This window comes from Nipponia nippon, unplaced genomic scaffold (assembly GCF_047370975.1).
Source record: "Nipponia nippon isolate SJK-2023a ecotype South Korea unplaced genomic scaffold, ASM4737097v1 scaffold_4, whole genome shotgun sequence".
NCBI lineage: Eukaryota > Metazoa > Chordata > Aves > Pelecaniformes > Threskiornithidae > Nipponia > Nipponia nippon.
In genome coordinates this window covers 74,915,742-74,939,546 of record NW_028262358.1, presented here as the reverse complement: position 1 = coordinate 74,939,546, position 23,805 = coordinate 74,915,742, and the positions used below count along the sequence as shown (strand labels likewise).

The 23,805-nt window shown below is 37.1% G+C and overlaps 1 protein-coding gene across 5 annotated transcripts in view; it reads right to left on the bottom strand.

The window, feature by feature from the left end:
- REV3L (REV3 like, DNA directed polymerase zeta catalytic subunit) overlaps positions 1–23,805 on the bottom strand; it is a 129,700-nt gene that overhangs the window by 18,640 nt on the left and 87,255 nt on the right. For all 5 annotated transcript variants that reach the window (XM_087775676.1, XM_087775673.1, XM_087775672.1 and 2 more), the window contains 9 exons: positions 22,450–23,432; positions 21,765–21,847; positions 20,651–20,776; positions 18,865–19,057; positions 16,322–16,433; positions 6,975–7,090; positions 2,373–2,491; positions 1,618–1,736; positions 464–605 (listed from right to left, as the gene is read on the bottom strand). In XM_087775676.1, the coding sequence (XP_087631802.1) occupies positions 464–605; positions 1,618–1,736; positions 2,373–2,491; positions 6,975–7,090; positions 16,322–16,433; positions 18,865–19,057; positions 20,651–20,776; positions 21,765–21,847; positions 22,450–23,432 (1,993 nt within the window). The remainder of the gene's footprint in view (positions 1–463; positions 606–1,617; positions 1,737–2,372; positions 2,492–6,974; positions 7,091–16,321; positions 16,434–18,864; positions 19,058–20,650; positions 20,777–21,764; positions 21,848–22,449; positions 23,433–23,805) is intronic.

Genomic DNA, 23,805 nt, shown 5'->3' with positions numbered 1-23,805 from the left:
TCAAATCTCACCCAGAGGTCTGCTTCACAGGCAATGTCACTTAAAACATATTCGATGTGACTTTGTCTGCCCTGGAAGAAAATCACCTCATCTTTCTAAAATGTGTTTAATTATATTTCATAATGTTTTAAAAAGCATTCATTTTCAGACTCATCTAAGTGTGAAAAATACCAAGTCAAAGGGAAAACTTAGTGCTCTCAAAGTCAGTAGAAGAGACTCACTGGTGTGATTACATTTGGGGCACTCTATTTTTAACAGCTATTTTTAATCTCTGAGACTAACCATTCAATCCATTATTACTGCTTTTGGATTGCCTTTCTTTACATTTCAATTTCATGTTATGCAAAACAGTCTTCTGTGACCCTATGAAAATATATATACTGACTGAAAAGATACTGAAGAACTAAAACATTTTGTAAAGACTACTTTGCTTTTGTGAAGTGTAAGGAAAATGAAATCTTACCTGGGAGCCTCTTGTTAATACATGTAAGAACTGAATGCCAAAAAGTCTTGCCATTTCACTTGTTCTGTCAATCAAATCCAGTTTGTCTAACAACTGGAGATTCCCACGGACCCGGCTAACATAATGATCAACCATTTTCCATCTGCGAAAGTGAACGCCTTGTTATAAACAATCAGGAGAGTGCTGCTTTTTCTACTAAGAAAAACGTATTTTTATGATAGCTTGTTACAAACCAGCAAATAAAATTTCCTCTAGGACATTTTCATGCAGCTCTTTCAAAAAGGTGTCACACATAAACATACACTTACGTATTCTAAAGATATACACAGAATGTGTTACAGCAAACTACTACCAAGGCATATCTCAATGACGTACCATATCCTGTTTTCCTTACTGCCCTACGGGATTACTGAAACAGAAACTTGAGTTTTTCTTCCTCTGTTTACATGGGTTTTTTAACTGAGTGGACTTTTGTGGAAACATCCTTCTGTATTAAGAATACCTACCTCAGTTAAACATAACTTCATAATTTCAGCACTAAACCAAGTTTCCACCTAGTTGAAAAGTATTTAACTTTTACAGAAATTATATGTATGTCACGAATGACATTCAGATCAGTACTCAGTTTTATGAATTGTTCATATCACACGATACCAAATCACTCCAATTCATCGCTGAAGCCCAGTGTGATGTGTCATATAAAGGTATTTTTAAGCAGCTATACTTACTGTCCTAACATTTTGCACTCTGTTTTGTACTATTTTTAAGCCTAGCTAGGTTAACATGCACTGTGAAGTAAAACGGAAACCTGACAGTTCATTAGAAGTCCTTCTGATGAATAGTATATACAAAATAAAGACCTTACAGAACTTCAAAATAGTACATCTATTCAGATATGTTGAACCTGTAACTGAAAATTTGTTTTGTTTTTGTGTACTTTAAACAGAAAAATACACAAAGACAAAATATTGAGGATATAACTACACAACAGAACATAGCAGAACAGCAGAGTAAATAAGCTCATGCTGCTGCATACAGACTGTTCTAGTACCTGAGCTAAATTGATTATTTCTTCCTATGCTGACTTTAGCTTATACCTTTCAATGTTAAGAAACTGGCCTTAAAAAGAACAGAATGAATTAATAGATCATTACCTGTAGACATCTGCCTTATTATCAAACCAATCAGACAGAACTCGGAAAGTAAATAAAGGAAAACGTTGATGAAGAACATGAAAGCCCACATTTTCAAAAGTGTAATTCATTAGATTCACCTAGAAAAACACAGAGGATGTATTAAGATGCTTGATGTCTTTCATAGTCAAAGAAATCTCTACTTCTTAAAAACTGTAATGAGTAAATTTATTAACTTTTTATTAGTATTCTTTGTTAAAAAGGTAAACATTTCTACTTAGAAGTTCCTAACTATTTAGAAGTCAGGAAAGTATATCCGTCATCAATTGAAAAGAATATGAGGAATTAAGTAGATCACAAAGATCAGGTCTGAATTTGGTCAGAACAAGATTTGTAAAGACTGAACCATTTGAGTATTAAATGTAAGGTCATAAACAGCAAAACAATGAGTAAGTCTGACAGCGTAAAATAAGTTCAAGTATTTAATTTAGTAAAAGAACCATACTAGACAAATTGCTAAAACAGGTAAGTTGCTCTCAAAACCCATAAAGAAGTGAAAAGGAATATAATTAAGAAACATTACTGAAAGATAAGGGCTTCAGTATTTTACATTTTAGTGATATGCAAAATCCACTCTCACAAAGTGGCACACTGCTCTATTTGAAAAGGCGTACAAAGAACAAGAAGTTACATAAGTTACATGAAATTTTCAACAAAGTCTACAATAATTAAAAAAAATCACTAAGTCAAATACATTAACCTTTTAAAAATTTTACCTCATTTCTCATCATTCTCCAAACATTTAAGATAATTCGCCCAACAATATGTATTTCACTCATTGTATCTGACCCATATTCATCCAGCTCAGCCGCAAATCTGTTCTCTTTCTTTTCATCTAAAGACATTAAAAGAGAATGTATTTAGACAAGTTATAGGACAGTCAAAACCAGTTCAAGCTATCCCTCTTCCAACTTCAGCTCTCTAGAAAAATAAGAATGCATAAAGACTGTTACTGATTGCACAAGATTGTTTATTTACCAGTCTTCCACACAATCTCTAAATAAAACACCCCAGGTTTTTCTGCTCTTGCACATCCCTCTGAAGATAACTCTTATTTTGGTTTCATTGAAATGGTGTCCATGGCAATATATTCTCCATAGCAAATATATTGGTTAAGCAATACTGAATGTTACTTGAGAGCTAGCTGCATGCACATTAGTGCACAAAAATAAAAAAATAAAAAAAAAAAAGAAGTGATTCCTGCCCTAAAGAGTTTATAACTCAAGGCTTTACTTGTAATGATCTTACACAGTCGGAACCAGGTCATGGGAGAAGAAAACTCAGGGCCTTTCATACAGCAAAAGCAAACCCACTGCAGTGGGAGCAGGTAGACGTGAGTTCTGGACAGCACAAATGGGAAGAGAAGGAAATAGGAAGGAACAAATGCAGAGGCAGAAGTAGCACTCTGAATCTTTCTGTAAGACAGTGGTGACTACAGTACAGGAAAGATATCCTCTTTTGCCATCCTTGGTTTTTTTCATGCTTTGAAATACAACACGAAAGACAGTCTTTTTGGTATATATTTCTTGAAACTGTCTGGATGGGAAAAAAGCCCCACAGGCAGCAACATTTTTTCTTCTACTTTTCTTCATTTCCACGTGCTGGATCTCCTGTGAAAGTGAGATTCCCCTAGGACATTCCCCTAACTCCCCCCCCCCCCCCTTTTTTTTATTGGAAGCAGAAACTATCAGTAAGTTCTGTTTTCCACAGTGTCATCCTAGCTCTGTTTTGACTTGTTTAGGAGATTCCCTACGTTTCTTAAGTTCGCTTCATGTCTTGCTGGTAAAGACAGGCAACAAAGTATACTGCGGTCACAAAAGAGACGTGATGAATGAGAGACTCCGTGTGCGATGAGCATTGCAAAATTACAAAAACCTGCAGTGCTCTGTAACTGGTGTGGGGAATATACCAGAACCACATGAGCCTCTTCGGAAACAAAGTTGTTAAGAAGCAGAAGTGGACATTCTTCCTAGCTTTCAAGTGTGTGAGATGAAATAAAAAGAAGTCTCCTCATCCTCTGTTACCCACTCCCTAACTTTGAGCTGTGATGCAAAGGAGGAAACAGGAGGCCACAGTGCACACACAAAAAATGCCACTACGCACAGGCACAGTACTCACTTCTCTTGTGGTGTGTCCTAATGACTTATGAATAGTTCACTTGTAAATGGCAGAGGCAGCACCAGACTCAGCCAATAAAGCAAAACCAGAGAGAAGTCCAGCTTTCTTTTTGTTAAGTTGAAATCACAGGAAAGGGAAGGAAAAGTACCTTCCATCTTTATTTCAATAGGAGGAAAGAGGAGCATACTGCTTGAAGGAGCACTTCCTGTTCTGAAAATACAGCATGTGAAGAAGGGAGGGAAATATGAAGCATAGGGGTTGGAAAAGCAAGAGGAACATAGATGGGGTCAAAACCACGGACAAGGAGGCCACAAAGCAACAGAGAATACAACACTTGTACGTTTATGGTCATGCATGCAAGCCCACACTTATGGCATGACGTTTTTGGGAGGAGCTCATCAGTGTGAACATTTTCTTATCTTTCTCCTGCAGTTCAGTCAAAAAATAATTACTTACCTTACAGTAACACCAGTTCTTAGAAACATTTTAAGTGTTATGTATTCCACTTCTGGGTGTGCATCTACCACCTGGCACAAGAACATCTGTGCTATGAATACCAGTGCTGTGGAGATGATGCCTATGTCCTGCATGCCCACTGGAACTTTATGTCCAAAGATGCTAAGGGCTACAACCCTGGTTTCCTTCACTAGAAATGAAGTCATGTTGTGTGGGACTTCATAGTTGTAGGGAAGGAAGCCCGACTGTGAAATACATAGGGACATCACCATCAAGAACCATACAGTTCCCAGAGAAGTAACCTTTCTTCTTTGAGGAACTCTTCATGTGCATCCCAATTCCAGTAACTTGAACAACAGCTTATGTCATGAAGACGGGTACTATCAAGAGCTTTGCTGATGTAACTGTTGATTCTGCATCAACTACAGTGCAGACATAGCTGTCCTGCAAGACAAGAGCTGTGACTCAGCCTTTGAGAACAAAAGCAGAGACACATTAGTTACCTGTCTCAAACTGAAGAGCTTGTTCAGCCATACTTCTATAGTAGAGCAGTAAACCTTTGTGATCTTTGGAGGTTTAAGAAATCTTTGACTGCAATGCTTACCGTTCCTCTTATCAAAGACATTGTAAATCTTGCAGTGTAAGGGGTCAAAAGTTTTTCTGAACGTCCTTCAATACCTCTGGAGACTGTACCCAGAGGCATTATTATTGCAACCAGTGTATCATCTCAATTTGAGACATCAGGGGAATTTAATAACAAGGTTCATGCAATCAGTTATTATTCCTGAAGAAAAAATTTGAGACCTTTGTGCTGAAGAAGGAAACTTGTGACCTTTGATGGCCAATTCATATTTAAACTGTCATGTGTTCCTGTTTTCATATATTAAGTATTTAAAAATTCACCAAGGTCCAGTTGCCAACAACTTTCAACTGAAGATGCAAATTTCTTCTTATGTTTTCTTGTCCCTGGGAGGTCTCTATAACTCAGACCTTTTCTGAACAGGTCACAGGTATCAAGAGCATCAAAAGATTTTGAAGGCATCAAAAGAATGCACAAATATTCAAACCTCAAGGAAGGAGCGTGTGAACATAGCTCTCCTAAAACATCATGTTCTTCTGGCCAGGCACACAGGATGCCAACATAAAAGATGCTATTGCTATGCTGGGTAAGACCAATGATGCAACTAGCCCAGTATCATGTTCTATCAAGTACCTAAAAGCACATGCTTCAAGAACAGGGGAAGAAGCTATTGATAATCTCTCTAGAACTCCCCCAGCTTCTAACCATTTGCAGCTTCCTGGGCCAGACATTATTTTCACATATATAATAGTTTCTAATGGATTTTTCTTCCAAGAATTTATCTCCTCTTAAAGCAACATACACTTTAAGCATTTGTACTATCTTGTGGCAAGGAACTCAACAGTTCAACAACCTAGGGGTGAAAAATCAACTCCTGTTCTGTAGCTGCCATTTGCTAGCTTTATTTGATGATTTCTTGTTCTTGCATTGGAAAAGACCATGAACAACCAATCCATATTTCCCTTTATATCTCTCAAGATTTCATAGGCTTTTACCTTCCTTACCCAGTTTTGTCTCTTCTGGAATCCTAACTTACTAAATTACTAGACACATTTGGATTACCCTTCTCATGTTTACCAGTTCTCCTATATCCATTTTGATGGGGGAAAAATTATGAATAGGTTAGAACCACAGTATTTGAGGTGCAAGAACACTACAGATTTTGACATTTACATTCCTTGTTTCATATTTTTCCTGCTCCATAATTCCTAACATTTCATTTGCTCTTTCGACCATTACAGAGTAACAGGATCAAGTTTTTAATAGGACAATCACAGGAAAGCACTTCTTATTTCATGGCTATTTAGTTTCTGTACAGATCTTTGGCAAGAGCCCTAACAAAAGCCGCTTTTTCAACTGTTTTAATTTTTAAAATCGTATCTCCCTCATCCACATCTTGATGACTGCAAATAACTACAACAAATTTTTGAGACAGTTTTTAATTTTACAAAGTCATCTTGACTCTTCTCAGGTGCAACACATTTATTTAGCTGTTCACTAAGTGCATTCTTCAGAATGATAGCTTCTGTTGATTGGCTAAGGATAGACACTAGGCTTACCACTCTTCTGGATAACTTTCCCAAGGTTTTCAATGAAAAAACCCAAACAGATCTTTTTCTGAATGTTGGAGGAAATCATCAGCACTTGGGCCAACAAAATTTGCCCACAGTACAGGAATGGCTATTGACAGTCAGGATTTTATTACAGAGCTGCTGACCAAGATGAGTGCTGCTCAGGAGCATCTTTATGTCCTCATATCCCAGTCAGAGAAACCACGAATAATGATTACGGTAGGTACCCTGAATGACATATACATATGACTGAAGCTGAGGAGAAGCAAGAGAAGGTTTAATAGCAGAAGCACCTCCAAGAACTGAAAACTTAATGCACAAGACAACTGAAAATGAGTCTAGGTTCATGGATACAGGACACACCCAAAAGTGGAATACACTAGGAATTTAAAAATTCAGAAAACACTGAAAACCACGATCTCATTGGTATTTCAAATTTATTTTTTTTGTGTGTGATTATACCTATAACATAACAGCAATAATGAAGAATGAGGTCCATCTGAAGAAATATTCTGCATTTATTTTTTAAATTTATTCATAGATTTCAACTTGTTTCTATTGGAACTGAACTGAAACCCTATACAATAACTTACCTGGCACACGAGAAATCATCTGGCATAAATCAACATTTAGTGCAGCAGCCCTCTGTAAGAGATAACCCCAGGAATGCATCTGGACTTCATAGCCTAACAAAATGTCTGGGTCATATCTAGAGAGTGGGGGGGAAAAGGAAAATGAGCTTCATATTATTTAAGAAAAATATTTTCCATGAACAGAGTATAAACAGGATTTCATTCTAATCACGGTGAGTTCAAAAAAGAAGCAGCCACAATGGGTTTCTATGAAAGCAGCATCTGGATTAGGAGACAATATTTAAAACAGACAATCTTTTAGGATTTTCAATAACATTCAACTGAAAAAAATTTTAGAAGGAATATTTTCATTGGGAAACCTTTTTTCTTTTTTTTTTTTATATACTTATATTATTTCAGTCTTTACAAATAAAGAACGAAATCTAGGTCTAATCAGGTTTTATTGATGGAATCAGGCTGTATTGAGCATAAACTGAAACCTAGCTACTGGCACAAGACAGATGTGCAGTGAAATATAGTCCTGTCCTCAAACCTTGTTGTACTATTTTCCTTCATGAAACAGAATTTGCTACTAGGCTACTTGAATGTTTTGCAAATAACAATGTGTCATGCATACTGCAGTGTAGCTTACAATAATCAGAGGACACTTGTAGTCCTAAATGGTGACTCTTTTATTGGGGAAAGTTACAATTCACAGTTAGTAAGAGCTATCAAAAATGAAACATGGAGAAAAGCAACCATATCTACCAGTTCTATTTAGATAACTCTTCCTTTAAGATAACCTCCTTTCTATAAGATACTTAAGAAAAACTCATTTTATGCTGTATCTCATGCCAGGTGGAAAATTTGACCGGCTCAGGTATGACAAAAAAAAAAAATCAGAATTGTCTTCCGACACAGTCACTGCCCATCTTCCAATCAGGCTCAGAGAAGAGTTGACTAGACAGAAGGACAAACAAGGTGGCTTCTAAGTCAAAGCACAGGCAGGAGTTAGCTCAGAGGAGCCTGTATCATCTACCTTTTGAGTAGGCACTATTAAAACCAGAAGTCATGATCTGGTCACTTGCTGAAGAGCCTAAGAATGATTTTCTTGGGCTGGGCATAAGGAGACTGGCCAAAGTGACATCAGATATCTTTTATAGTAAAAAAAGAAAGGAAGCTTCACTGGAAAGAATAGCTGCTTCTTTCAATGCAGCTCAGTCAAGGGGTTTTGGGGTCCAGCAGGCAGCATTCAATACAACTGAATGACAAAAGGGCAGCTGTCAGGAGGCAGAGGACTGGACGAGAGGCTGAGGCCCTGTACCACAGTCTGCCCAACCCCACAGCAGGATGCAGGCTTGTAGACCTTAGTTTATGGGAGAAGTAGGCAGGGGCCTTGGCTTATGAACAGGATCTCTGTAATTTTTGCATCCTTAAATGCATCAAAAAATGCCAACATTTCCTGACTGTTGGATATAGAAGAATACCCATTCCCCGAATCCTAAGTTAAAGTTGTATCACAGACATTACAAATGAAGCTTCAGATGTTATTGTGAAAGTGTCTTCCTTGCTTGTGTGTCAAAGGCAGATGACAACTTGCTTTGAAGTAACTAACTACTCTGAGAATAGCTCCAGAAAAGAGCTTCTCCACAGTTCTGCCATGGACAGTAACTTTTCGTGGGGAGGAAAAAGAAAGGGAAAAAAAAAAAGGGGGGGGGAGTATTTAAAGTATTTGAATGTTCTTACTCAGCATGGTTAATTTTTTATTACAATTTGGGCTTTTGCACCAACCAGCAAAAGTTGCAAAAATCCTAGCACTTTGTATTTGGGCAGTATTTTGCTATCTGCTGTTAATGTCAAATGAATGATTCTTTGGTTTTGGAGACAGGAAATGATCATCAGGAGTGGAAGTAGAAAATTTACTCATCTTGGAAGTCTGTTCTACCCGTGGTACAAACCCAAAGCTGGTTTGAATAATTTATGGGCAAATGAATGAAGCTAGCCTGCAGTTCCTTCCAGCAGCAGTATCAGTGTCAAAAAGAGTTATGACCACTTGCTGCTCTGCACAACATACAACAATTGCCAACTGAGGTTCCAAAGTTATGAATAGCTCTATCTAAGCTTTGAAATAAAAAGGAATTATGTAATGGTTTATATAGTCATAGAATAAACGTTAAAAAAATTAACATATTTTCACATTAATTCTTGCAGCTAAACTGTCCTGGTCCTAGCATATCACAAAACGTTACTGATTATTTAAAATGAAGGAAGCAGTCATTTACGTTCATATTTGAAAACTGGTTTCACATAATTCAAAATGGAAAATACTTGTAGATTTTATGCAGGGTAAGACGTTATGCAGATGGGTTCCATGATAGATGCAAACGTGAATGAGAAATTTGTGAAGAACTGCTTATGTGTTACATAACCAGTATTCATTATGCCAGGAATTTGCTTGCTCTTTTAAGCCTGTTCTGAATAGAAACAAGCATACTGTTTGGGAGCAGCAAGTTGCCATAACTATATTAGCAGCTACCGCTCATGATGAAGGACAGTTGCTTTGGGTTTTTCCTTGCCCAAGTAGTGCATTACCTCCCTCACTTCCTTCTTAACCAAATTTTAGTGGGCTATTACATTACTACCGCAAATACCCCTATTTGTATTGCAACTGAATACAACATTTCATAAATTCTTGAGTTAATCTTCCTATTCTCTTTTAAGATGATGAATAAAACGACCTCTGTAAACCATCTGCACGTAATCTCCAGAATTGTTTCTCTAATATCCTTCAGATGGGAAGATGTTTTATAGGACAAGACATAAAACCACTTCAGTTTATGATGTTTTCAGATACATGCATTTTCTTATACAAATAAATTGTATCTAACTTAACACAATTTTATGTAAATTCACATGTAGATTGGAAAGTTTATCATTCAAAAGATTAAAAAAACCCAGTGTGCTAGTTTTGAACTCAGTCTTGCTCGTACAGGCCATTAGGGATTGCCTATAATGGCACATTACTGAGTCACAGGGTATCACTTTACAGTGCATTACTTACTCTGCTTTTCCTTCCCAACTAGGCAGTGCACATGCATTAAGGGGAGGGTCTCATTTCAACTAATTTTGGCATCTCAGGTTTTCTAAGCTGGTCTCTTCATTGTCATTGAAGATAAAAGACCTCTTTGGGTGAACCATTCCTTATATTTTAGCCACCTCTTGCAGAATGAGATCCTGTTCTTTTTGTTTAACATACATGGTGATGAGGGTAGCCACTTAGACGCTAACAATGAAATATAGATGTCTAAGTTTCAGTCAGATGACCCTCATACAAAGCTATCTACATGGAAAAACAAGGTAGAGTAGCTAGTAAACGGTGAATTCAAACCCTACTGTAAATTCCCTGTAAACATAATCCTTTAGTCTCAGTTTTCCATATTTAAAACTTGGATCCAAGCGGTATCCTTCTGAAAGCATGAAAAACAATAAAAACACTACCAGGAATTGAGTTGCTCATATACTGCAGTAAGTTACACATATATGTATTTTGTATGTGTATCTGTATGCATTCACAATGTATATGCACAAAGGACTATAATTAGTATTAACAAATTTATGGATGCTTAGGTATTTCCTTAACTTTACAATCAAAATAATTTTTGGTTAAGTGTATCTCTGAATTATCTTTGAAGGAAAAGTAAGATTAAATTCAAGTAGAACTTCTTTCTACCGAATAACACTTGGGACCCCAAACTCCTGCGCTGCAGTATGCATAAGGTCTTCCTTATGCAGTAGGTTTAACAGACCTATCGGATTTCTTGCACCTAACATGAGGCCCTGCTGTTTCTTGCTGCTTATTTCGTTGCTGATCAACTCTGTCTCAATTTATGCAGCAGAAGTCGCCTCTCCTGCAGCCCAATCCCATGTACCAGCTGTACCAATGGACCAGTATGTCATTTGTTGAGACCTCCTGTGGTATTCTTTTTGCTATTAGAGAAAAGGAGATGCCTGGAGCTAAAGGATGACATTATTCCAAATGGGAAAATGAACAGGTTTAGCTGATATGAGCTCAACTGAAGTCTGTCTGTCTCTCTTGCTTTCTCTCTCCCCTTTTCACCACAAAGATGACAGGCTGTGAGCTAAGGAGAGGACAAGTTTTATATTTTTCATCCTCCCTTCTCAATTTTTACAGTATACTATCCAGTTGGTCTTCATCATCAGTTTAAGCTGTTTTATTAAAAGAAATTGTAATGAGACCAGCTTTTACACCTACATGAAACTACTAAGTTGTAATACTGATATTTGAAAGCTGCTGGCTAGGACTAACACGACAGGAATAAGAGGTGTGCCTGCCAACATAGTGCTCTTTTGTTAAAAGGATGGGCACTGATATTGCTTTGCATGCTGTCGCCAGTCTCTCTGCAAAGATGAAAAGCAGCATTTATACTGGCAGGATTTAAAGACGACAGCATTAGCATTCAACTCATACATGCTGCAGAGAGAAGAAATGCGATTATTTTCCTTTCTAGCTAAGTTGTATGTGCTGCTATGCCATCTCTTCCTCTTTCTCATTTGACAATTTCATGAATGAACACTAAAGCTCCCAGTTATGCCTTCCCTTCTATCATGTGTCTGGTTTTCCTGACTGCTATTTTTCTTCCAGCTAAAATTAAAAGAAAAGAAGGGAAAAAAATTAGGCCAGACCTATGATACAGACAAAAGCAGTAACTGTGCATGGCAGTAGAATACTTGGTGACTCAAATGCGTAACTGAAATCTCTGAAAACATTGTTCCAGTTTGCTTTGGACAATAAAAATCCATAAAGTTGATACAGAACATTAAGTAAAGATTTCTACAGGAAAGCGCCACAGAAGATGTTACTGGCCTGGGAAAAGAAAGTTAGATTAACATATCTCTATTTTAAAAAGAAAACATTGCTAGAGCATTTACAGAAGAACAAATATAATGCATTGTATCCAATACAAAAAACTGATTAGCATCATACTTTACAAGAAAAACATTATACAAAATATTTAAATGTTAAGTATTAACCACGAACTAATTTACAAATGTTTTATCCCCAAAATCTTTAAGAAAAATCTTACAACTTCGTACTGTGGTTTTGTACTTTTATCAGAAACTACTTCCATGGAGACAGAGTCACGGGTGGCTGGTGAGTCTCAGGTAGCAGTGAATCTACTGCTTTTCTTCAACCTCATCCTGTTTCCGCATCATCTGTGTGTCACAGAGATGGGGACTGTGCATTCCCACATGAATTCCCCAAGTTTTGCTCCTCTCATGCCTGCAGGACCAGCCCTTTTCTGCTATCTGGTAGTATCTGCACTTACAGAGGAGTAGCACAATTTGCATTATAAGTGTAGGAGAGGCCCAGACATTTAATTTCTCTTTCATGGGAATCCACTGCTCCATCAGGCTTGGACATCTCTAGTTTTCCCTCATGTTTTAAATCTTCAAGACAGTCAGTCTTGTAGCATTCCCTTCCTCCTTCTCCTCTTTAAACAGCCAGCTTTCCTGTGTTTTGTACTGACTGGTTTATGGAGCTATGTGAATGTGTTTACTCTTTTTTCTGCCTCTAGGTTCAGACAGAGGGATGGTTCTGTTTTACTTTTTCAAGTAGACAGATTCTTCCAATTTTTCTCCCAACTCAGTGCAGCTGACACCTGACGATAAAGAGAGACTCTATTCAAGAAGGCTGTTCAGGCAGCATGACAGAATCCTTTAAGACAGCAATATAGGTACAGGCTCCATTTTAAGAAAAAAAAAATTCCCCTATGACAACTCCAAAGAGCCTACAACTTGGCTCTCTGTGCTTGTAGATCATCCACACTGGCTGCACAGGATGGGAAGGAGGTTGTTTCTCAGCTGCTTTATGCCAGTTTTGAGCTGAAGTCCTATTTTTTTGTTTACAGCCAGAGGACAGCTTACTAAAGAAGGGAAAACTGGATCTATGTAGGTGAAGCTTCCTCTCAAACTCTAAGACAGTTGTCAAGGTACCAAGAACCACTTTAATTATGGTATTCTTTGTTGCAAATCCATGTTGTTTATTGTTCCCTGCCTCCTCCAAACTCACCTCTATGGTTCGTCCTTTCAAACTGTTTCCTGCCTCTCAACCCTCAAGCAGCTCAGTATTTTAGTACCTTTTAGAATTAAAGAGAATTCTTGAATTCCCTTTACAATGATGTGCTTTCTTTTAGCTGTCCCTACACAGATTTTGGTACTCACACGTGTAAGTACTCCTATTTCACAGCTGAATCACTCTCAGTAATAATCTCCTAAAAATAAAGGTGCTTATTCCCCTCAATATTTGGACAAATCTGCTAGATGAAATCACAGATCACAATTCCAGAGAAACAACCAGGTCTTCTTCTGGTCTACAGACGTCAAGATGACTTATTTTCATTTGCCAACTACCCCAAGTTAATCAGAGACGACATCTTCACAGAAGAACATTTAACCTGGTATTTACGGCCATCTAGGTGGAAGCACATGTTAATCATTCAGATCTAGCACACGCTGAACAACCTCACAGTGAAGGTATAACTGAATCCAACATCATGTCATCAATTCCAGTGAACTTTCTGGAGCAATACTCATCTTCAGTGAACGTGTAACAGAGTAACTTTAGCTCTGCTATGAAAAGTTAGATTTGGAAAACACTCTTCAGTGACAAAAGGCTAGTGGTGCAGCCCAAGAATAAAACACCAGCAGGCATTAAAACCTCACTAATTTATCACGCTTTGCTTCAGCATCTGTCCCCCTCAATATCAACCAGCATGTTATAAAGACTATTTGCGTAGATATTCTGGGTCATTTGTTCTAAGACAAAACGTTTGCAGATTTCTGATGGAAAAAGAGTCTCATGAGCTAAGAGTATTGCAGGAAGTGATACGTTTCCCAGGAATCACCTTTCCCTCATCTGTGTGCTGGGAACAGTGGTCAAGAATTCTCTACTGTGCTCTTCCAGAGTTTACATCTATTGACAAGAAGTGACAGAATCAACCATTTCTTATTTTTGATAACCAGAACAGAATAAAAACAAAAGGCCTAAATAGAGGAGTAGAAGGCTGGAACTTGAAACAAATGACTATGTTCCACAATTTCACATATATGAAATAAGAGCAAGAATTAGGCCAACAACTAAGAGAATGACTAGAAATGGGAACACGAATTCTTCAATTGGACTGCATAAGACAACTCCTCCCATAGCTGAGGTACCCTCTCTTCAGTGCACCAACAAGCTGATAAAGTCTGTTCCTGGTATTGACAGTCAAGACTGAACAGATACTGTGTCATTCACTGCGCCAGGAACCTGGCATTTCACTCTTCCACCCTCCCCTCCAACACCCAAAGAGGCCAAGAACTTGAACCAAAAGTAAGCTGCAGTCATGCTGGGCATGCTGTTTGGTCACAAGAACCTATTATCCTCTAGCCTGATGCATACATCAGCATATAAGATACTGATACGGTCCTTTGCTGATAAATTAAGGTGATTTTGAGTTTTGCTCCATGAACCCCAAGTGGTAATGCTTCTTAAACATGGCCTGATTGTTTTCTTTCTCTAACCTATCAGACCTACTATTAAGTGCACCTACCAGAACAACTAGAGTACCTAGCTTGTGATGGGAAGAACAATACTAAAAACTGCAACAGAAGATTGTTTTAAAAATAATTCCTGATGCTGAAAGTTTTCATTAAAGCTGCTTGCTTGTTCACTTCCCATTGAGGCAGATTTTCGCAGTCCACTACTTTTTAATCAAGTAGTTTCACCATACTTTTTCCTTCAGTTAAAGCTACTCTTGGCTTAGAGACTTGTTTTGTGCTTAAGGAATAGAAGACATTTACTCCAGCAAAATTTCTTATTCTCTTTCACCTAGGCTACAGAAAATAAAGAGGGAAAAGAGCTGCAAACTGTAGATGTGGTCCAAGTTTTAAAAACATATTTGTTGAGAGTTCAGTGTAAGTCTGATTGCTTAGGAGGGAAGTAGACCAAGACGACAACAGCAGTCCGCCTCTCCATTAATAGATCTAATCTTTTATCTTCCAGGAATACAAGTTAACTAACTCAATCTTTGAAGATAAAGTTGTTGAGTCAAAAAGGCACACTAGCACAGTGTTGAAAGAGAGTATCTCTTAAGAAGAGATTTCTCAGTCAGCAACCTGGTGATTGGTACATTCCATCTTGAAGTACTACAAAAATGTCATGCTTTTTTCATTCTGTAATGCCTTCAAATATGTACAGATGTAGACTTCTTCTGTTCTTCAGCGATATATATTCTAACTGCCGAGTTCTGTCTCTCATACTCTTTATGTATTGTCACTTTTTAAATTTGCACACAACTAGTGGAGAATGCTTCATTTATTGGCAGCTTCTCATTCTCAGTAATTTTCCTAAGTTTGATGGAGCACTAGATTTCCAAGAAAGAGAAAAATAAAATTATGTGCCTTACCTGAATTTTGTCTTCTCTGAACAGGGATCTGCTGCTCTGCCAGGAGCCACCCTGTGTTGGTTGCATTCAGCAACTCTTTTTGTATTCTGGCTTCATGGGGTTGGTCAATGTCTTTCTCATCAGAGGTTTTCTGGTTGGAGAGAGAAAGAATTGCAAATGTACTCTGCCTAGTACACATTTTTTTCTTGTGCCTCTATTCCAGCAGGGTGACTCATAGTTTAAATCTGTTTATTTTTCCTTGAAATTTTACAGCTTTGCACCTCTGTCAGTAGGGCCTGGAGAGACGTCTGCAGTTCCACCTACTCACCAGCCGAGAGGGATACCAAACAGGCTTCCCAGCCTTGGTGGAGATGGGGAAAACCAGCAGTTTTCCAAGTCTGATGGAGCAGGGGATTTCCATTCAGAGAAGACAAAACTAATGAAGGAAATTGATTTTTCAAGTACTGGTTATTTTAATCTGTCCATAGCAGTTTCAGTACCATGTAGCTTTTTTTCTGTCTTGCCTCAGAGTCCCTAGAAAAAATTCTTCCCATCTGAGGGGTTTTCTATAGCTCTCAGCACTGTTAATATCTACTATTCTGAGAGTTCCAGAGAGAGATGTGTAATGAATTCTGGGATTAACAGGAAAGGTTGTATCTTAAAGAAGATTACTTATAGGGCTGATTAGTTTCAAGACTGTAACTCAGCTGCTTAAGAGGATCTGAATGTTCTTGCTGTCAGAGAAAAGGAAAAGCAAAAAGTATTTTTATTCGAAAGACCACCATGCTTGTCCACTCTAGAAATAAGCCTTTGAGGGAAACAACAACAAAAATCAGTATTTGAGAGACTGGCAAGGGTTGAAGGAACTAAATCTGCTGTACCAAGCCTGAAAAATAAAAGCAGAACGTACAGATATGCTACCTTTTTACAATATTCACTACTTCCTGGAAAAGAGTTCTTTCATCAGTAGCGTAACTGACTTCTAGTCCTGTAACTCCAGATCTTGTGAGCAAGGGGGCTTGGTCTCTGCTCCCTAGAAAATAAAGTAAAAAAAAAAAAAAATCATTACAATTTAGAAGGAATTCCATGACTTCAGTCAACAACATTGCTTTAGAATAAAACATAAACCTGAAAAGAAGTATGGAATACAACCTATTTTTATCTTTAACACTAATTATTATCACAATTAATTCCATGGACTTATTTTGTTCCTCTTGGGTGGAAAAGTTTGTTCTTTTCACTTTGTAAAATTCTACCATAGTGGTAATCTTGCACAAATTCTCAAATATAAATAAATTCTATTCAAGAAAAATTTCACCATTTTACATTTACAAGAGTCCAGCTATTAGAAAATTATTTTTGAATTAGAAATACTAAAGGACCATATAACAGCTCACACAGTGTTTTCATGCAAAATTTTAATTGCTAGCTTAGAGCAGCACTTTGCAAAATGCTTTGAAGAATGAAAATGCTACATAACATAGTATAGTTCTTTTTTCACTACACTTAAAAAACACCGCTAAGTTAATAGTAGAAATGGAAAAACACGAGCAACTGCTCACTTAGTGCACATTAAGAGTGTCTACATTGATAATGTGTGAGCTAATTCATATGCATGCAGGAACCCAGCATTTGCCTTCCGTATAAAAAACTCTCTATAAATGAATAATATGCAACACATACTCTGTTTTTTCATTTTTTCTATATAACAGATAGTAATATCTCTGACTAAGGCAACAATCTGGAGTTTTTAAAAGGCATTCTACTTTAACACATTCTTAAGATCTTGAGAATTAAAAAAAGTGTGCTTTCAGAAATAAAGGTTAAAATGAGTACTGTAACTTACAAAGCAATAATAATACAAAAAGGGGAAAAAAGGTATATCTCAATGTCAAGTCACTCCACAGGGAACTCAAAAAATTCTAACCAAGAAAATATTGACAGCACACATCAATTAAAGCAAGGAATGTCACAATAACAATTAAACATATCATTTTATTTCACTAACGAAACCAGATTAGAACCTTTGTTTTTTCAAAATATTATTGGACATCTTTACAGGGAGCTTTTTCTTGATAATTTATCAGTGGCACACACCTAGGGAGCCATAGCGGCTACACTGTGGAAAATCTCACTTAGTAAGGTAATGGAGATATTTTTTTTAAAGATAGTAACAAGCATATAATACCAGAATAAACTTCACTGAGAATAGTAAGAACTTAACTTAACATGATATAATATCTACAATACTTTGAAAAATAAACTGGTAAAAGAAGGAGCTGTTGCCTTAATGCTAAATATATTTTTGGTACGTTTTTGTCCACACTTAAATTTTAGACAGTATTTTGTGGTTTAATACACATTCACAGTGCCAAAGAAACCCTGAAAGAAAGAGAACGTTTTTTTGGGTTTTTTTTGTTTTGTTTTTTTTTGTTTTTTTTTTTTTTTTTTTACTAGCCTAAACCAGTGGTACTCAACCTTTAACAGCTGGAGAGCCACTTCTTTATTAAATGGAGTTGTAGAGCACCATAAAAATCAAGTATCAACAGTGTGATATTTTTTTTTTTTCCCATCATGACACTTCAATGTGTGATGATGCTGCCTCAACATCATCACATATTGATACATCACGATATGACACATCAGCATCCTCTCTCCCAGCAGCATTCTGTCTTCAACCCCTTCTGGCTGCTAGGAAGGAGTGGGGTGGAAGGGTGGAAGGGGCAAAAGGGCGAGTTTTTCCCCATTCTGCCCCACGGCTGCTGGGTGGGAGGTGATCTCTACTCTTACCTGTGGGGGGATCCCAGCAGCTCCTTTTCTTTCCCCCTATGGGAGGGGGAACTTCAGCGACTCCCACACTGCTGGTCCATTTGCTCAGTGCTCCCCGCGCTGCCTGATAGAGTGGAGCGCCGATCAGATGCCTACATTGCGAGAGCCGCCTGTAGGGCCATGAAGAGCCACATCCGGCTCTAGAGCCACAGGTTGAGTATCACTGGTCTAAACAAAGCCAAAAAGGTACAATAGAATAAGGGCCCCTGTTTAGATCCTAAAAGGATCAGATAAAACCACAAAAATAACCCTTAAGTAAAATATAAAACATACTGTCTTGCTTTTAACATTTTCTACTTGTAGCTATCCAGCAACTTGAGTAGGAAAGTAAAGGCAGGTTTTCCTCTTTATACTTTTAGAACACTGCAGGAGCTTGTCCACAAGTACGCAAACATAGATATTTTGCACATGTGTATGTTATTTGTGGTTTACAGCCCATGCAATAGTTCTTTGGAAGATATAAGCAGGAAAACTCTCTCTATGTTTAATATGGCCATTCATCCAACAGTCAACAAGACAAAATTAAATGAGCTAAATAGTAACATAGGTACTCGATTATATTTTGCTTGCTACTGTTTGATTACTATGAAATAAGCATTTTTGTAAAATATATTAAGAAAAAAAGAAATAGGAACCTTGGCTTGAGAGTGTCCTGTCTCTATCAATCACTATAGCACCAGCGATTTCTTTTTTATCAGTATTTGGCAGTGCTGTGTCTGATGAGATGCAATAGAACAAAGCACAGATCGGATCAAACTCTGGGTCTGGTTCCAAATCTCGTCTGGTTCGAGCATGTAACTCCATACTGATGAGGGTAAGGTGTTGGACCTACCAACAAATAAATACAGTAAGTTAGTACATTTTGGAGCTTTCTTCAAAAAATTTAAGAGGAGATTATTAGTGCAAATGAACTCAATCCAGACATTTATATGGTCGTATTATACTGTAACTAAGAAGTCACACCTGAAAATTCATAGAAGTGATTAAACATGCATCCCTGGATCTCACTTTTTTGCAAAAAGCATTATCTTACAAAAAAAGATTAATTACTTAATACATTTTTATACTAAATTATTAAAATTCAGTATTTGTTTCTGAGCACTATCGTCTTCTACCAAAAGCAGAAAATACAAACAGAAATGTTCAACTTCAACAACTGTAAATTCCTGTAATGTTTTCAAACAGCTTTGCATATTGAGCTGAATTAAGTTTTCAGACTGATCAAGAACAAAGAATCACTTTATAATCTATATTTTGCTTTCCCTCCCTCACCCAAGACGTGCAAACAAGCACAAAGACTAAGTCACTTACAGGAAGATATGGGGAATACCTAACTTTCCCTTCACTTGCATTAAAGAACTTCCACATCATGTTGCTACAGCTTTTTGCAGAATGGTTTGCATTAAGAAAATGCTAATCCCTATATATTGTACAGTTTTGACTCTACAATAAATACTGTAGTGTTTAATACTGTTTCAACGCTATGTTGCTGCTCTTTTGTCTTGCATAATATAGTTGATAATGTGGACTAATAGGTAGATTGGAAGGATTACAAGGGAAAAGTTACAAATAGTTCCGAGTATGTAAGCTGCCCTGGGGGCAGCCTGATTTCCTCTAGATTTGCAGCCATAGCTGAAATGAAATTTTACTATCAAGGTCTATCTCCATTTCCTGCAAAATCATTAGTTTCTTGTGGCTTCTCCTATGTCATCTACTCAGCACATAAAACTTGTGTCTCCCCATCTCATCTGTAAATTGATCAAGAGCCAATTCCAAGCCACGGATGTGGTGACTGTCTGGGAGCACACACATGCTGGCTGGCCAGTTAGCAGCCAAACACAGCAGTACTATACTCACGTTGCATCCCTTTCTCCAGCACCAATTTTGATCTCTCTTCCCTGACCAATCACTGATCTACATGAAATATGTAGGCAGACTCTTTGAGACATGTACCATTTTGCTAAATGTAGTAGAAACTGGCCAACAGGTTCAGAAGGTAACATGTAGAGATAGTGGGAGGGCCCAACTGAATGATGCCAGATGCCTTGTTTCTTAAGGAAATAATCCATGACAGTTATGGTCAACTACTTTTTCAAGTAATGTTTTTATACAAAAACATTACTAAGTTTTATACAAAACGTACTATTTCTTCCTTCTGATCTTTCCCTTATTTTTATTTTTAAAGGAAAGTTTATCACCTTCTCAGCAAAAATACCGGGAAATTTAGTTCAATACTATTAAATAAAGGCACTTGGCGACCCAGCTGAAACTAGAGAGCGACTACTTAAAGCTGCAGACATCACACACTGATTAATTTTAAGTCAGGCAGGGACCAAGGAGGAAAAGATTTTTAAATTCTGCTATTATAAAACCGGTATGATAAACTATCATTTTATAAAATAACATGTAACAGTAAGTTACCTCATGTAAAGATTTTGCTTCCTGCAGGTTTTCCACACTGACTTTAAAACCATAAGTATTATTTAAAGATGGTCCTTCAATCTGAGAAGTCTCTTTTTTTGGAGCGCCGAGAGCAGCAAACTGATTCTTATCGGGGGGAAAAAAAAAGAAAAGAAAGCACAGTATAATATTGAAAAAACTACAGGTTGCTAAATTCATATACAATATTGAATAGAAATTTATCAATGAAAATGCTACACTACAATTATTAATTAAAAAAAAAAAAAAGCTTCCACTACCTCCTCATGTCATTTTTCAACAGGGAAACAACAGCTGTAGCCTTTAAAAACAAAACAAAACAAAACCAACACAAAAAACCAAAACCCCACACATATTAGTTCTCTTAGAAGCCTGAGGACAGGGGAACCAGCAAATCTCTAGTCTCTCTTGAGCAACAGTTCATCAAAAACCTCTGTTTCAGTCACCACTTTTTAAGGCACTGAATTAAGGGTACACTTAAGTACCCACTTGAACTGGGTGAATACCAGTATGTTAAGAACAAAAGAAAATACTATTGGGTCATTTTGGTAATGCACCAAGCCCACCTTTCTGTTTCCAACATGGGGAGCAGAAACACTCTTTAGGGAAAACATGTGACTGATAATTTAATGCAATCCCTTTCTACTCTGTCAGCATGCTGGTGGCGTTCACTGCCTACACTGTTTTCAGAAAATGCCTAGAGCATTTTCTGAAAACTAATACACACACACAGAGATACATAAATAGACACGGGTGTGTGCATATATATGCACACATATATATATAAAAGGGAAATTACAATAGAACTTAAAAAGACAACACCCTTACACAGTGTCTCTTTAGGGTTTCATTAGCATCTCACTACCCTAAAACATAGAACATACTCTCAATATCTAACTTTTCCCCCTCCTGCAAATTAAACTGATTTCTTTCTAACTTTGAGTGTACACTGATTCTACAGCAATTGCAACCTACCATTTTAAATGTATTTTCAAGATCTTAACAGCAAAAGAAAAAAACAACACAGAAGGCAGAGAATGGAAATGTGTATGTGTGGTGTAATAAAAATACATCTGTACATAAAACCTTAATTTACCTTCATTTGTGTGGTTAGGAGTACTCTTCGAAGACCATCAGTATTATTTCCCCTCTTGTGGCTCAGTTTCTGGGCTTTTGGTTCTGTAAACATATATGAGTACAAAACTGCTTAGCCTCAATAATATTGTCTAGACATTAAACAACATGCTGAAAATAACCAGAGGCATTTGGTTAACATTATAAACAAATATTATATGTAAACAAATACAACTTCATTCTCTGTCCAATCCAAAGCACAACTATTACAATTTGGTATTTATGGACATTTAGGAATGTATAGTACAAGGCAAGTAAGTTACCAAACCTCACATGATTATCATCTTGAACATTGCAATGCTATTCACACTCTACATTGAGATTATATTCAGAAAAATACAAGCAATATAACAAAAAAGATTTCAAAATCCCCCAAATGAGCTATACTTTTAAATTAAGTTTTTAACCAGCACTTCAGAGTTCAGATACTAGAGACCATCAGGAAGAAAAAGGGTGTTCTGCTTCTAGACTTTTTTCATAATTCAGTAAGCTACTTTAACAATAATGCACAGGCCTTTTCCTTTCCAAAACTAGTTTTAAATAGATTTTTGTGGAGATATAATTATATTCTCATTATGTTAAAAGAAATATAATATCATATTCAGCAATTTTTTTTGTGTATCATTAGAATCACTTAATGGATTTACCTGTGGATAGAGGAGTAAACCCAAGAACTTCAGGTACTCCATCTTGACTTTTTCTCTGCACAATAGGTGTACTATGCAGGCAAATGGATTCAGAATTTCCAGGATCTTCATTAACTGGAAATGGAGACGTGTCAAAGGATGTCCTAACGTCCTCTTGGGTGGATGGAGAGTTTTGTGCGCTTCCAACAGGTACTATATCATTTCCTTCCACAGAAGACAAAATAATATCCTGAGTTTTCCACTCTGTGTCTTCTAAATTGGACTGCTTGGGATCTGGAGAGGCTACTTGCTGCCAAGGAGGAAGTACTGGAGAATCTGGTGAACTGTAATTGACATAATAATCTTCCTCCTCCTCCTCCTTATCATGCTCTAGTGTTGAAGTAATAAGTGTCTTACTTTCAGATGGAATTTTATTAGAGTCTATGTCATTTTTAGTATTTATAGAAGTTCCTATAGTGCTTATAGACTTATTACAGGTTTCCTTGGTTTGTGTTTTTGCAGTTTCTGCCACGGAAGCAGGAGAATTCTTTGTAGGCACAATACGTCTTTCATCTTCCAGGCTAGAAAAATTTAAATCTTTAGCTTCTTTTACTAATTCTATAGACTTCTCTTCAGACAATACTGCAGAGCTGAAATTCTCAGCTGTCTTTTCCAGTTCAGCAGGATGATTCTTAGGCAATTTCTTGAAATGTTCATACTCTTCTTTGGCATGAAGCCATATCTGAACTTGCTGTTGGCTTGGAGCACACTTGCATGGCATTATGACTATTTTTTTGTCTTCACTAGTTTTATGGCTATTACTTTCTCTTTTATTAACAGTAGAGTGACCATAACGGTGAGGAGACCCTGGTCTAGGACTTTCTGTCATTGCTGAAAAAGCGGTCTTCCAGAGTCGTAGACCTTCTAATGAGAAGTCCCCCTCAAACTCAAGCAGGTCATTTGGAAGTCTAGTTTCCACTGTGAGAAGCCGTCCTCCAATCTCCCTGTGAATAAAATAGTCTGAATTATTGTTTTGCTCTAAACTGCACTGCAGGCAGTCCTCAAGATGATATACAAGCAGAGTCCTGCTAACTAGTTTTCTCACTATACAATTCCTGTGGGCAGTGTCTTTCTTCTACAAACCAAGCAGGCACATTCCCACTTACTATAATAATATCAAGCAATAAAAAACCCAAAGTGTCATGAATGAAAATGGGTATTTGCATGGGAAGTACAGTAATTTTCAACTTCAAATGTATGTGTATCAAATGGGATCTTTCATGTATCTGTGCCACATAACAGCATAAAATTGTTTACAGGAATAAACTAAATTTAATATAATCACAAGCATATGTAGACAGAAGTGCATTTAACACA